Below are 16,070 nucleotides of genomic sequence, written 5' to 3'. Positions count from 1 at the left end.
CCCCAACACTGACGTTAGAGCTTATTCTTTTCTTTATATGAGAGACCATCAAAATCTATGTACTCATTTATACCTAATACGGTATGTTGTAGATAACTGGAAGAAGCACACTGGGGGATAGGGTGGGGAATTGGGATGGGTAGGTAGATCTGATCGCTACAGGCACATATCACAATGAGTAATGAATGACAGTGAACAGGAAAGGACAGAAAAAAATATCTGTAAAAATCAGGTAAGTTCTCAAGTGTTTAGGGGAGCTAGCCCCAACAGCACTGTTAGGATCTCCCTGTGATACACAACCATAATTTTGCAAAAATAAAGGTGAGTCTGAGTAACCAAGAAAAGATTAAGTTATGCGCAGAATATGCTATTGCAAATTCCCTTGCCTTGAATCCTTCCGGGATAAGTGGTTAAGATAAAAAGTTTTGGGGCTTAGGGCTTCCCTGGTGGCACAGTGGTTGAGAGTCCACCTGCCGATGCAGGGGACATGGGTTCGTGCTCCGGTCCGGGAAGGTCCCACATGCCGGGGAGCGGCTGGGCCCGTGAGCCATGGCCGCTGAGCCTGCGTGTCCGGAGCCTGTGCTCCGCAACGGGAGAGGCCACAACAGTGAGAGGGCCCGCGTACCACCACCACAACAACAACAAAAAAGTTTGGGGGCTTAAAGAGCAATAAACTTAATAACCTTGAAAAACAGTGTATGCCTTTGAGGCTTTGAGCTAGGGCTTTGCTTTGCATTAACCTACGGTATGGGTTCAAATTCAATGTTAAAGTAGTGTTAAGGTTACCTGCTGGTTTGTTTCTTCACTTTTCTGAATACCACTCTCTTCTAGTGTGTAGTCATAATTAAACAGATAACCAAGCAGATGCCACAAAATTCCAGCTTGCAATAGGTGTGTCTGTAGCCAGAAATCCACAGCAAAAGAGCTGACACATTCTACCCCAAGAGCTGCCACCCGTGGAATACTCTGAGAATAAGAATAATGGAATTAATTACAGGATTAAAAAAAAAGCTCCCAAGAGAAACAGGCTGTCAATGTATATCAAGCTAGCTAACTTATTGTGTGTTTACCTCCTCTTATATTTTCAATACCAGTTTATATCTGAATCCTATATCTTTTAAAGCCTAAAATTAAAAGTAACCCTGTGAAAAGACACAGAATTCCTATTTTTAGAAAATTAATTAATTTTTAAATTGAAGTATAGTTGATTGACAATATTGTGTTAGTTTCAGGTGTAGAGCATAGAGATTTGATTTTTTTGCAGATTATATTCCATTATAGGTTATTACAAAATACTGCATATAAATCCTTGTGCTATACAGTAGATCCTTATTATCTATTTTATGTATAGTAGTTTTATTTGTTAATCCCATACTCCTAATTTGTCCCTTCTCACCTCTCTCTCCCTTTTCTCTTTGGTAACCATAAGTTTATTTTCTATGTCTGAGTCTGTTTCTGTTTTGTATACACATTCATTTGTATTATGTTTTAGATTCCAAATGTAAGTGATATACAGTGTTTGTCTTTCTCTGACTTATTATATTAAGCTAATATTCTCAAGGTCCATTCATGTTGCTACAAATGGCAGTATTTCATTCTTTTTTATGGCTGAATAACATTCTGTTGCGTGTGTGTGTGTGTGTGTGTGTGTGTGTGTATACACATCTTAAGCCAATTGTCTGTTGATGGGCACCTGGGCTGTTTCCATGTCTTGGCTATTGTAAATAGTGCTATGAACGTTGAGTACATGTATCTTTTCAAATTAGTGTTTTCATTTTTCCAGATATGTACCCGGGAGTGGAACTGCTGGATAGTATGGTAGCTCTATTTTCAGTTTTTTTAAGGAACCTCCATGCTGTTTTCCATAGTGGCTGTACTGTACCAATTTACATTCCCGTGAACAGTGTATGAGGGTTCTCTTTTTTCCACATCCTCTCCAGCGTTTATTATTTGTAGACTTTTTGGTGATAGCCAGTCTCACTAATGTGAGGTGATAGCTCATTCTGGTTTTGATTTGTATCAGAATTACTATCTTTGAGGTTAGTTAGTGTCAAAGACTTGGGAATACAGTTTTCTTTGTTTCACTTCTTGTATTTTTAATTTTTAAAAATACTGATAAGGCATTAATAGCAACACACGTGCTAGTGATCTTAAGTGTATCAATGATATCTTTAGTGCAGGTGTACAGATTTACTTCTTTATACCAGACTTTGCATTCTTATTAAACACTTCTAAGGACATCAAGTAAATATAGTTGAGGACATTATTTTCATCAGATTCCTTATTTCTAGGTACCTTAGCCTGGGATCAGCACCCTAATCCTGTTCTATTCCAACACAACTGTCACTCTGCCCAGTTACCTGAGAAATCACTCTCCTTCCCAGCCACCTATCACATCACCCACAGACAACTTCCCTTGGCAGTACTAGACTGGGAGGAAACAGCAAGCTCTCAGATCCCTCCCTATAGCTTTTCCACCAGGCAATGACTCAACTCTTAAGTTTCAGGTTTTACGTGGTCCTTTACTTTCATTAGATTGATTTAGTCTAGTCTTCTCTCTTGCTTCCCTGCCTCTGTTCAAATATTCACATGAGACCAACTTCCCTCTAGATATGTCACTCTAGTCTTACGCTTTGTAGGCCAGCCCAGGAACAAAAGCCACCATTTACAGCAAGGCTTCAGTGAAAAATGTAATTTACTTGAAAATAATTTTAGGAAAACAACTAGTTAATAAATTGGGGACTGGCTACTTGACAAGAAAACCCACTGCTGACTGAATCCAGAAAGTGGTAAAGATGACCTCTACCTTGCCAAAATAGAGCACCCGACAGAGATCCCTGATGATGCCAGGCATTTCTGTGATCTTCTCTCGGCATTCTTCAAACTGAGCGGCCACACTATAGCATTTGCTTATGTGTCCACACACCTGCAGACAACATAAGAGAAAAAAAAAGTCACATGTGCACTCCTTATTTAAGACAGTGGAAATCAAATCAGCGGAGATTCGTGAATAATGCTTAATGGTATATATGACACTCCAAAATTAAACAGAACATTTCTATTGAATTATTAGTATTTCTGGTTAAGATTCCCTATAGATGCAGGGTTGGCAAACCATGGCCGCTAAGGCTAACAGGCCAAGTCAACCCTGTTCTTGTATGGCCAGAAAGCTAAGAATGGTTTTTACATTTTGAAAGAGTTGCAAAAATCACAAATAAAAATATGCAACAGACTGTACATAACCTGAAAGCCTCAAATATTTACTCTCTGGCCCTTTATAAAAAGAAGTTTGCCAACCTCTGGAATAAAGTATTTTTGTCCAGAATTCTAATAATGTACTGTACTTAAAAATAAGGATGAAACTCAAAAGCCTGTACTCGATTGTTTTATATTCTAAATTTTGCTGGCATAAACAAAAGGCCACATAAAAAGATGCATCTACAGTGATCTTAATGAACTCCTGATGGATTTTTCTATTAAAGAATTCAACAGAAAAGAAGCCAATGAAAACACTAGGGATGGGAGAGGGAGGTAGAGAAGGAAATTAAGGAAGGGGATAGAAGATAAGTGAAACAAAAATGGCAAAATGACAAATGTTTGAAACTGGGTAAAAAAAAATTAAGCCAACAGATTACATATGATTTAGCACAGTGGTTCTTAAAGTGTGATACACAGACCAACAGCATCAGCATCACTTGGGAATTTTGTTAGAAAAGCATATTCTCACGCCCCACCCCAGACATACTGAATCAGAAACTCTGTGGGCAGGGGACCTGGGAGGCAGAGCTCAGCAACCCAGGTTTTTTGTTTGTTTGTTTTTGCTGTACGTGGGTCTCTCACTGCTGTGGCCTCTCCCGCTGCGGAGCACAGGCTCTGGACGCGCAGGCTCAGCGGCCATGGCCCATGGGCCCAGCTGCTCCGCGGCACGTGGGATCCTCCCGGACCGGACACGAACCTGCGTCCCCTGCATCGGCAGGTGGACTCCCAACCACTGCGCCACCAGGGAAGCCTGCAAACCAGGTTTTAATGAGCCCTCCAAGTGATTCTTACAGATGTTAAAGCCTGAACTACTAGTCTAGCGTAACTTTCTTGGAACCATATGTTTTAGTCTTACCTGTACAGACATGTCACTTGGTTTACTAGAATGATTCAAGACAGCCACACAGCGACTAAATGCCTCTTGTAACACCTGCAGAAAAAGAAGTCAGCCATTAACTCTCCATTTTGAGTTGGAGTCCGAAAAGCCTTTTCTGGTAGGGATAAAACATTAATAACCTTTTAATATCTGAAACTTGGCAAAGAAATATTTGCTCAATTAACATTTGTTAAATAAACAAGTAAACAAAGGACCCTGAAGTTTTTTTAAGCATCCCACTATGCTATTTTGCAAGTAATATTAAGCTCACCAATTTTGAATCCAATATTCTCCAATTCACGTTATGAAATAAAGCTCCATTTATTTTAATTTTGGTATTATAATATACAGAATATTGTTATCTGTTGCAAAAAATTAAAGAAACTGTATCAACTGTATTTGTACTTGGTGAATTATTTATTGCTAAGAGACATACAGTTTGCCTAAGCTAGCTTGAAGACAAGGACAAAGGTCATTCCATATTACCTCAATTCCATTCTCCCTTCTGAGCTCTTCAGCATTGAGGGCTGAGCAGTTAACAGTATGGAAAGCCAGCTCTGCAGCAGCAGGCAACAATGGTGATTCTTTTGAGAAAAGGAGGTCATCTGAAGTTTCCATTGTTATTGTCCTAATTAGCATGGGGTAGCCTGCATATTTATACGGCTGTAAATCTGAAATAATCATGGTTCTAAGTTAATTTTGACACTACTTTCAATTATGTTGCCAAAAAAAAAAAAAGATTAAAATATGCAACATCTTAAATGTTTCCTAATTCTAGTTTATAAAAAGAAATTAAACCAAGTACAAATCCCTTGGATCTTTTCAACTAGCAAACTTGTTTGGTTGACTTTTCTAAAATGTTTCCACTAGAAAAAGAGTATTTTCTGGTAGATTAAAACTGAACTTTGTGTATAGTGGTTTTGATCCTTTGCAGAATATCTGTTTTCTATGTTGTCCATGTGATCTTTATAACTTTTCACCTGATCACAGACAGCAAGACATAGCCAATGCACCAGAGACCCATACCTCTTTATAAAGAGATAGAAACATTTGATTTAAATGAGTGAATATTTTATATTCTGCTTTCTGAATAACAGGAGTACTTTCCTATTTTACCAGTTATCATAAAATAAATGTTTGAAAATACTGAATATAATTTGTTACTATGAATACAAAATAGAAAGTTAATTTATTAACTGTATTTGGCTAATTCCATATTTTGATAAGCAAATTTAAAAGTGAAATCTGAAGTATACTGGTGCTCAATTCCTGTTCTTTTCATTCTTTTTTTTTTAAACTAACCTACAAGGCGGAAATATGTAAATTAATTGGCTTTGACTTTATAAGTATCTCTGTCATCCCACTTGAAATCAGCATAAAGCTTTTTGCCTTTTGAGGATGACAAATAATCTGCTTTAAATTAACTCATTTCTAAGATGGCTTAAAAAAAAAAAAGCCCCTTGGAACTGGTCCCAGTAGTCCTAACACATACATACATAAGAAGAAGAGTGAATTAATGTTAAGTTCTATCAGATCAGGACCCCCATCCCAACTTACTGAGTATAAACCCCCTTTGGGAAAAGTGGAAGACAGCCTGAAAAAACATTCTGACCTTGATAATACACCAATGATGAGCTACAACTGCACCTTGTGGCTAATATAGATTTACCAGCCATCAAAAAACAACAAATGGTTTGAAAAAGACTTCTTTAAACTCATTCTTATTAGTGATAAATGCCATATAACTAAATGCTTTACAAATGTTTTCTGTTGAGTTCATATGCAAAAGTGAATCAATTAATCACTGTTCTCTAATGACCAAGCTGCTCAATCCCTACGCTGTCCCCTCCAATACTTAAACTGGAGCCCTACTTGTCTTCAATTACCCAACACTCCTGCTTATCTCAGATCCCCACTGTCCTCTTTTTTCTCCCATCATCCTATAGAGCAAATGGGTCTCCCACTTTGTGTGTGAGACAAGTTTAGTTCCCAAGCCAATGGACACATGCCATATTGAACCCAACTCCCACCCTCAACAGAGTCTTAAAAATTCTCAACATGCTCCTAGCTTTCTGGCTGCTACTAAATAGCCCTGAAAACATGCTGGAGATTTCCAATAACCTGTATCCTGAAACTGAAACAGAGTAGGACCCTATGGTCCTTGCCCTCCATGTCCTCCACCTGTACAAAAACTTTAGCCAAAGAATAAGTTTAATCAGAGAAGTGAGGAAATACAGAAACAAAGGCAAACAGTCAAAGGAGACCAAATGATAGTTTAGTCATTAAGCAAAGTCAAGCACCTTTAGTTCCTCCTCAAAGGCTACAGATAATATTCTGAGCCATATCCTGTGAGCTCTCTTATAAATACTGAAAACTCCTACCAGGTGGAAGAAGTTAACTACATGATGACCAGACTATAGCCATGACATAAGCTGCCACAATTCTAAGATGTGGCCTCAAGGAAATGGGAACAAACTGACCCTGGAACTGAAGACTAACTGTACTTAAAGCAATCAAGATGACACTGGTCAGACCACCACATGACCAATTTTAAGATGACTGTCAGAGCTGACTGGACTGTTTCTGCATGTAGCCCCTTCCCTCAGCCTATAAAAGCTCTTGCCCACTGGTTTGGGGTGGGGGGAAATCAGCCTTTGAACAGGCAGCTGCCCTTCCTCCACCCCACCCCCTTGATTGCTGGCATCCAAAATAAAGCAAACTTTCCTCCTCGTTATTGGCTTTTGAATGGCGAGCAGCTGGATCCCACTTTTGGTTACAAAATCACACCTATTTTATCTATAAATTTTTCAAACTGTCCCACAGGATCAGAGGGTTTCGAAAGTTACCACAGGAAATGAGGTGTGAAGGGATATATAGGATCATTTGAAAAGTTTCTGTTGCTTTTTAAAAACCAGAACACTCTTGGTGTTTTCAGCCTTCAGAGGTTTATGGATAGGTACAGTCTTATAAAAGATATTTAATGATCCTTAAATGCCAGGTCCATTTTATATCTCAGTTAATATGTTTACTGCTAAATGGCTAAAGACAAAAACTAACCAAGTACCTCCAGAGAACAGAAATGTACTTTAGGACGGAACAATGAAATCTGGTTGGAAATGTAAACTACTCTAACTACAGAAAACTACTCTTTTACTATAACTAAAATGCAATTCTAAGAGTCTTTTGCAATAATAATTAGAAATAGGCTGCAGAAACAAGGAGCATGGTAGAATTAGCTGGAGGGTAAATCAAAATTTGAGAATAACACATGCCTTACCTTCTTTATGGCGGTTGAAGAGGATGCTCTGCGTTTTCAGAATTAAAATTATATTCTCTGGATCTGGTCCATCTGTTATTTTTGCTGATTTGGTACACAAAAATTCATAGGCTTTATTTACCTTTTCAAACATATCCTGTATGTAACCAAAGACAATTAACTTTTGTTAACATCTCGAATTACACCTTAGAACATAGATGATTTGTATTTTGCCAGTAAATTCTTTGGTTACTATTTTGTTTTGTTTTTTACATAAAGGAATTCATTCCAACTGTAATATAGGTGGTATACTTTTAAGGTGAAACAATTTTTTTTTCCAAATACTTATTCAATGATCTCAGTACCATTTACTGAAAATTTTTCTTCAGTAGCTTATACCATATGTGTCATATTAAACTCATACACACCAGAGATAGTTTCTGAGTTGTTATAAAAATAGTTATGATAAGAACTACTGTTTTTTGAGCACTATGGCAGGCACTGTGCTAAATGCTTTACATACATTATCTCACTTAATCCTCAAAACAGCCTTGTGAGGTGTGTACCCTTATTAACCTCATCTTAAAGATGTTAGCTTGCCTAAAGTCACAAAGCCCATTGCTGACAGAGCTAAGATGCACACCCAGGTCTGACTCTATCTGTGCTCTTAAACTACTATACTATAATGTTCCTTATCTATGTGTTGATCCTTGTGCCAGTATAATACTATTTTACTATTGCAGTTTTATAGAGTATTTTAATATCTGGTAGTTTAAGTCTAGCAACTTAATTCTAATTTCAAAATTTCTTCCTATATTGATTGTTTTCTTTCCCAGATGAATCTGAATTGCTTTAGATTTCTCAAAAAATGTCCCAGGCTTTTGATTAAAAATGTCTTAAACATATAAAAGTGACACTTTTTCAATGCTGTCTTCCTATTCGGGAATACTGCCTGTCTCTAATAAAAAACACTAGCCCTGAATCAGTGGAAATTACTCCAAGTTTCTAGCAACAAACTATGAGTACTGTTTTTATTGGTCCTTGTCTGATTTTATCTTTTATGAATCTCCATTGGCACTGTAGTAGGAAGCTGGAAAAGACAAGATCAGGGAATGCTGGCAGCAGATGACTTTAAGTCTGAAGCAAATTTTCTACGTTTTCATTAAGAGTGATATGAAGTTGGATGTCATTAGAAAAAAATAAATTACCCAAAGCAATCTGGGTGGCAATGGCATCACCTACAAATGAATTCAGTTCACCCATATCCTAATTTTCAGTTATTCATGTGACTGCCCATTAGAGTTAATTCTCAAACCGACATGGGTAAGGAAAGAGAATAAAACCCAAAAGTTACTAGTCACAGGGTAGTTCTTTTGATAAAATGAGAGAAGATCATTTATGCTTAAAACTTGGGCACGTGGGTCAGAGGTTAATTAAACATATACTGGACATATATTATGAGGCAGACACTGGCGCTTAAGATGAGCGTATCTTTCCTCTGCCTGAAATAGTAATAAAGCAAAAGCAAGTCAACCCCAAAGCCCTAATTCCAAAGGCAGTACATACCCTCCCTTCTGGATTCTTATCAGGGTGGTACTTCTGTGCAAGTCTGAAGTAAGCTTTTCTAATCTTGCTCTCATCATGCCTACAAAATAGGAAAACTGTTTCATGAATTAAGTAAGGTGCAAGAAAATACTTACACAATCATCTAAAATCATCTAAAAGTGCTTAAGGTGCAAGAAAGTACTTACACAATCATCTGAAATGATATTTTAAGAACCTTACTTTTACTGTGTATGATCATATAGTAGATATCAAATTAAACCCAGTAAGATTTAAGTAAGATGATTCCTATGTGTTATCTTTACACATAAAAGATAAAACCTAAACATTCCCTATGCAAGGTTACCATATTCACTTCAAATTACAAAACTATATTTGGGTTTTGAAGAACTAAGAATTTTAAACTAACTTTTCAAATTGTCACTTCAAACTATAATTCTAAGTTATTTTAACTATCAGCCTTGTCAAAAATGAACAAATTCAGTCTATACTTAAAATGTCTTTTAAACTTTTTCTCTAACATATCTATTCTACTATAAAACTTCACTGATGATAAATTAAATCTGCATTCTTTCCTATACGTTTGTCATTTACTATCCTAGACACACTGTTGTCAAATCTCTTCCTCATGTATAACACAAACTGCAAGAAGGAGGAAGATGATACTGAAGATGACTCACGGTCCCTGTCCTTGAGGGAGATTAAGCACTTCATAAGCATCATCTATTGACATTGTAGGTGGCTTCTTTTCTACTTCCTTCTTCCAGGCATCAAGGGTATCTTTTAGAAGCTTAACCTTAAAGACAGAGAATTAAAATTTATATCTATTAAACTATTTCAGAATATAATTTTTAAATTACAGAGTTGTTGTGCTGTATTTATTTCAACTGACATTTCTAGGCTAACCAATTAACAGCTTTCTAAAATATAAATAACCAAAATCACCTTCTAGCACTGTTAAATGGTCAGATAGCAAGGTATTTGTTATGGGGCTATATTTTTTAAAAAGTAATATTTTATTATTTATTTATTAATTTTAATTTTTTTTTAAATTTATTTTTGGCCGTGTCGGGTCTTAGTTGCTGCACACAGGATCTTCGTTGAGGCATGCGGGATCCTTTGCTGCAGCACGCAGGCTTCTCTCTAGTTGTGGTGTGCGGGTTTCTCACTTCTCTAGTTGTGACAGGCGGCTCCAGAGCACATGGGCTCTGTAGTTGTGGTGCGCGGGTTCCAGAGCACGTGAGCTCTACTTGAGGCGCGAGAGCTCAGTAGTTGTGGCGCCAGGGCTTAGTTGCCCAGTGGCATGTGGGATCTTAGTTCCCTGACCGGAGATTGAACTCGCGTCCCCTGCATTGTAAGGCAGATTCTTTTACCGCTGGACCACCAGGGAGGTCCCTAAAGTGATATTTTAATTCTCTGCCAATTTTTGTCTCTATTTTTTTTTTTTTTTTTTTTTTTTTTTCAGTACACGGGCCTCTCACTGTTGTGGCCTCTCCCGTTGCGGAGCACAGGCTCCGGACGCGCAGGCTCAGCAGCCATGGCTCACGGGCCCAGCCGCTCCGCGGCATGTGGGATCTTCCCGGACTGGGGCACAAACCCGTGTCCCCTGCATCGGCAGACGGACTCTCAACCACTGCGCCACCAGGGAAGCCCTGTCTCTACTTTTAATTGTTAAAGAAACGTTCAGAAAGTACGGAAAACTTTGGAATTAGCATTCACTGTAGTAAGAGAGGAAGCAGTATATGATGGCATGCTTCTCAAGGTGATCTAACATAATTACTGGTATACTGGTATTCAAACAAACATAAGGGATAGTGAACACAAGGGAGTCTGGGTAGGGGTGAGAAGAAGAGGGCTAATATTTGCTGCATGCCTATGTGCCAAGAAGGTATGTGCTTTACAGACTGCAGATTTAATTCTTGTATAAAATTTCAGTAATACATGAAAACACTGAGGTTCTGAGAGACAGCTGCATACTTCCCAGTTAATAAGTGATGGAGCTGGATTCAAACCTAGGTCTGACTAAAAAGCCCACACTTTTTCTACTATCTCATGTTGAATCTGGAACAAGCAGCAGTGTCTACCTGCCTTCATTTGGTCATTGCACTGTAAAGAGGCAGTGCCTGGTGGTACAAATGGCAATTGTTCTTAAGTCTTCTGATGGTAAGGGTTATGGTAAAACCTCTGCTATAGTAACAGACCAACAGGGGCACCCAGGCCTACTTTATTCCAGGCTTTCACTAGGTATCCAGGGGCTCAAGTTGGACGGGTCCCAACGGCACTGCGACAGCAGATACTACTATACAAATGCGCAAGTCACACTTACTGCCTCCAGTGTGTGCCAGGAATATGCTGTGTTTTTTTATGTGAATTCTCACTTAATCTTACCAACCACCATATGAAACAGTTGCTATTGGTAGTACTAGTACTATTACCATAACTGAGGCTTAGAGAAGTCAAGCGGTACGCTGAATGTACATACAGAGCCATTAATGGCCAAACTGAAACTCAACCCCAGACTGCCTAACTCCAGCATCTGTGAGCTTAATGAATCTCCTATAAAGATGAGCTCCCACCAAGCTATTATAGTATGTAATTGTATTATATACATGAAATTGAGTTTGTTTTGTTTTTGTCACAAAAGATCAAGATTGTAAAGTCCTTTCATGCTCCCTGAAAAAACTGTCTTTCAGTTTGGGATTTACCCAAATGTACTGAACTACACTCAGAATTACACAGTGCTTAAGTAAGGAGGAATATTTAAGAAAGCTATTATCCTTCTTATCACAGAAAGAAGAAATACCCAGAAGTGATTAGAGGTATTTTTTATGGTTTAAGAAGGCAAAAATTAATCTGCTGACTTACCGGGTCTTTAATTGGCCAATCTGGAAAACGGAGTGTATCACAAAGTTGTTTGAGGTAATAAATATTACAAAATAGTTCATTTTCTAGCTGTGGGTAGTTGATAACTGGGATGGGACAATATTGATAAAGTGCTCTTGTGTTACTCTGAAGACGAGGTGTGAAATCAGCAAGATGGGCAGCAATCTTCTCTATCATAAGGCGCCTACAATTAGAAAAGTCTCCAAGCATTATGAAGGCATTATTTTATTCTATTTTAAAGAAAAGGTTAAGACAGGTAATCATTCAAGGTAATTAAATGGATCTTCTTCAGAATAACTTAGTTATTGGCCTAAAATGAGAGCTTGTAAGAATGTTACTCAGAGCATTCTAAACTTACTATGTAAAAACACTCCATGGATATAAACTTATTTGTAATATGATCTATAAAGAAGACCATAGAGAAAAAGGCTGACAATATCAGCCCTTCTTATTGAAAATTCAGTCATTAGAAAGTCAAATGGTATGGAATCTGCATGCATGAGGGCACAGCCACAGAATCAAGTTAGCTATCACCCTAAAGAAGCTCACTGCCTGGTCTTTATTTTAGTTAACGTAGCACAACCTGGGATCTGGCCCTCAGCTAAGCAGAAAATTGATTTGCTCAGTATACAGAGAGCTACATCTTTTAGATGAGAGACTCATACTAACCAATCTCCAGAGAAAAATATTATACAGAATAACTGTAATAAACGTATTCATGTTCCTATACATTTGTTCCCAATGAAAAATATGAATATTTTCAATATGAAATTTCAATTTTCAAATTGAAAATTTTCAATTTTCTATATGAATATTCATACAGAATATATTCAAATTGATGGCTAGTATATGCCAAGCCTGTAGGTCAACCTATCAGAGAAGCCAAATGATGACGAGCAGGTGGCATTGTGAGTATGAGTCAGCCAAAGAAGAGTGAGTAACTGACTCAGAAGATCAACTGCCATCCAGCTAAGAAGACCAAGGGGTTCTCCAGAGAGCCAGACTTGACACTGGAACCATTAACTGCCGAGTCTTTCCTGGACAGTGCCTGCCTGGACACTGATATCTGCTTCTGGGCCTCTCCTTTTTCTTGGTGGAAACAGGCTTTTCCTATGGCATTCTCCTGCTAACCTCCAGATTATGGTCAATATGTGCTGGCTAGGGAGCCCTCATTCTAAAATGATTGTGGGTATCTCTAGACTGATCCATTCCATGTGGGCATAGTTTTTAATTAGTGGGGTACAGTTCTATTTCCAAATACCCAGAAGGAGTGTCTTGATTTTATTCCTATATATCTCTTACATAGATATTAATTGTCTAAAAGCACCAGTGGTAATAGGCTCCACCCTTATATAAAGCTCTATTAAGGTAACAGTAATTGTGTCAAATCATCTTAAAACAGAAAAAAGCTCAGGGCCTTGTCAACAGCAGTCACCTGATTTGGCACCAATGACTACTGTAGCTTTAGATTATGTAACTAGTGAAAGGAAATCTTTTCACAGAAGTCAAACCAGATGGGAAGAGGCAAAGATTCTGTGTGTAAAATACAATCAGCTGGCTATTTACCTCATTTCACTGCTCCAGATTGCTTCTGGAGTATCAAATTCTCCTAGAAAAATCTCAGCAAACTTTTCAGGCTCGTAATTTTCTAAGTAACAAACCATTGCTTCTGGTAGAATGTGCCCAAGTATACTTCTCTGAAAAATATCTTGTCCTTTCGTCTTTAAAAAAAAACCAAAAAAACGTAATCAGAAACACTAAAGTTATCTTTCAGTTTTCTAATAAATGAATTGGGGTTAGAGAACATTTTAAGAAAGGAGAATAACTGGAACATACTGCTTTTATGCTTTTGAAATTTAGATGGAAAAATGGCAAAATGAGAAGTGCAAGGTGTCTGGTATAAACTGGCTTGGCATGAACTCCAAGGTGGAACTACCCGCTCTAACCCTGCAGTAGCCTTAACCTCCTCATCGGTCAGGTGTTGCCAACATTATTTAGCACAATTAGCTTTTGACCATGTATAACAGTAATGAACAACACAAGGAAGACTCTGCAAAGATTTACATCAATTATTCTGTGTTACATTGTTGGCTATAGTTCCCACCTGCACCTGCTTCTGTTTTCAAAAATAAGTATAGAAAAATTGAGATCTTAAAGAGCCTATCCTCATGAAATGTGGCTAGAATTTAGATGGAGTATTTCTATACAAAGTAATTATAATTAACTGTACTAAGAACTCCATATTCTCTGACTGGCCAAATGAAGTCAGGGTAATGTTCATATTTATCATGCTAAAATTTTAAACTCATTTCTTTACCTGATGGAAAAACTTCCTAAAGACTATGAATACTTTTCTTATTTCCTTCTAGGCAAACTGAGGATGTTTTATTCTTCTAGGATCTGACAGAGAGACAGGGGGGAAGAAACCCAGACATGGTTTTACCACTTAGTGCAAAGACAAATTAGATGATGAATATTTTCAGGCTTTTCACTAATAAAAGCCATAAACTGAATATCTGTTAAACTTTGGGGTGAAGAATTGCTTCTTCTTTAGAATATTATTATTTCATAATTCCTACATCTAGAGTTCTGCTATAAACAAATATTGTTTGGCTGTAATTCAAAATACTGTTAGGGAAAATGATGTATATAGTTTCTCATATTACAAATTTGAAGAAAAAGATTACATATGCATAACTTCACAGAAAAAAAGGAAAAAAAAAGAATGATTAAAAGTGCCTAATGTTACATTAAGGTGGTAACAATAGGGGCAAATTTTTTAAAAACTTTATATTCTCATTTTCTGTTTGCATAAAGCTATGGAAATCATACTTCCATGGGTATCACTTTAGTATTACTAGACTGTAGACAGATTACTTTCTAGGGCTTTACTGGCTTCTCTATAAAACATGCAGTTTTGGTCTTGTGTCTGTTGTCAGACTGGTGTAACATTCCTTGGTTAGTCTCTTAAACAGTGGTCTAGTTTTGGTTTATTCTGCTCTCAATAAAATATGAAAATCAATGTTCCATGAAAAGCCTAACAAAATTTCAAACACAATTCAGTTATGTGTTTACAATAAATATCTCTGTAAAATGCAGGTATAAAGCTACATTTTGTCAGAGCTACCTGGATAAGTCATCTTTTTTTTGGATTCCTACTTTTCCTCCCCAGTAAAATGGCAATAATACTTGAGAGCACCTGAAAGATTAAGTACCTTCAAAAAAGAAACTTAGCACTTCTAACATGTTGGGATATGAACAAAAAGAAGGTGGAGGTCTTACTGAATCTGAGCTGACTATATGAGACTCAGGTATATACTGAATTATTTATGAACATTACTAATGTAAATTTTACACTAAGGGAACAAGTTATAATCATAGCAATGTCAGGTTATAATTCATATCTACAATTTAATTATTAATTCTAATAGGCAACATTTATTTTCATTTTAAAAATATTAGCTTAGACCTTCTATGTGCAAGGTACCACAAGGAATGCAAAAAATAAAATACCTGCCCTCAAGTGCTTATAAGGAAAGGAAGGAAGGAAAATTCACGGCTAAGTAAACTTTAGTGCCAAGACAGCTTCCCCAGTATTAAGTCACGTATTCAGAGGATTAATTTGCCTTACCTCCTCTGACTTGAAAGCCTGTTTGGTATGTGTGTACTTCAAAAATCTACGAAAAAGAAAATTACTTATCAGGTATAGGAACTGATTTAGATTTAGTAACCTTAGTTTTCTAAGACCAGATTTTTTTTAAGTATAGTTGATTTATAATGCTGTGCCAGTCTGCTGTACAGCAAAGTGACTCATACACATATAGACATTCTTTTTTTAATATTCTTTTCCATTATGTTTTCTCAAAGGATATTGAATATAGTGCCCTGAGCTATACAGTAGGACCTTGTTGTTTAAGACCACATCTTTTATATGTAAATAAGAGCCACAAAAGGTAACTTGTAAATCCATATTCCCAAACAGTTTAATTTCTAATTAAGGCAAGAACTTAAATGAATTAGAAAAAAATTTAAATTATGGTCATATTACAGTTATGTAATAATATTAAAAATTACTCAATTTTAAGAAAAAAGCAAAATGTAAAACTGTATATAATATGAATATAGTTAAATCTGTATGATTAAAATGCTAGATGATACAATTCTTATGTTAGATGTGGTAAAATGGTGTAATTCTGAACAATTTTTCTCCTATTCTTTTTTTTTTAATTTATT

General features: G+C 36.9%; 1 protein-coding gene across 2 annotated transcripts in view; it reads right to left on the bottom strand.

Annotated features, from left to right (window-relative positions):
• The window catches only part of DNAJC13 (DnaJ heat shock protein family (Hsp40) member C13), a 123,033-nt gene that overhangs the window by 38,272 nt on the left and 68,691 nt on the right, over positions 1-16,070 (bottom strand). For both annotated transcript variants that reach the window (XM_065877076.1, XM_065877075.1), the window contains exons 31-40: positions 15,469-15,514; positions 13,404-13,558; positions 11,820-12,021; positions 9,635-9,750; positions 8,958-9,036; positions 7,413-7,548; positions 4,622-4,806; positions 4,115-4,189; positions 2,807-2,926; positions 787-966 (exon numbers count right to left, since the gene is read on the bottom strand). In XM_065877076.1, coding sequence (XP_065733148.1) covers positions 787-966; positions 2,807-2,926; positions 4,115-4,189; positions 4,622-4,806; positions 7,413-7,548; positions 8,958-9,036; positions 9,635-9,750; positions 11,820-12,021; positions 13,404-13,558; positions 15,469-15,514 — 1,294 coding nt within the window. The remainder of the gene's footprint in view (positions 1-786; positions 967-2,806; positions 2,927-4,114; positions 4,190-4,621; positions 4,807-7,412; positions 7,549-8,957; positions 9,037-9,634; positions 9,751-11,819; positions 12,022-13,403; positions 13,559-15,468; positions 15,515-16,070) is intronic.

Source organism: Phocoena phocoena, chromosome 4 (assembly GCF_963924675.1).
Source record: "Phocoena phocoena chromosome 4, mPhoPho1.1, whole genome shotgun sequence".
Lineage (NCBI taxonomy): Eukaryota > Metazoa > Chordata > Mammalia > Artiodactyla > Phocoenidae > Phocoena > Phocoena phocoena.
This window is presented reverse-complemented; position numbering and strand designations above follow the sequence as displayed.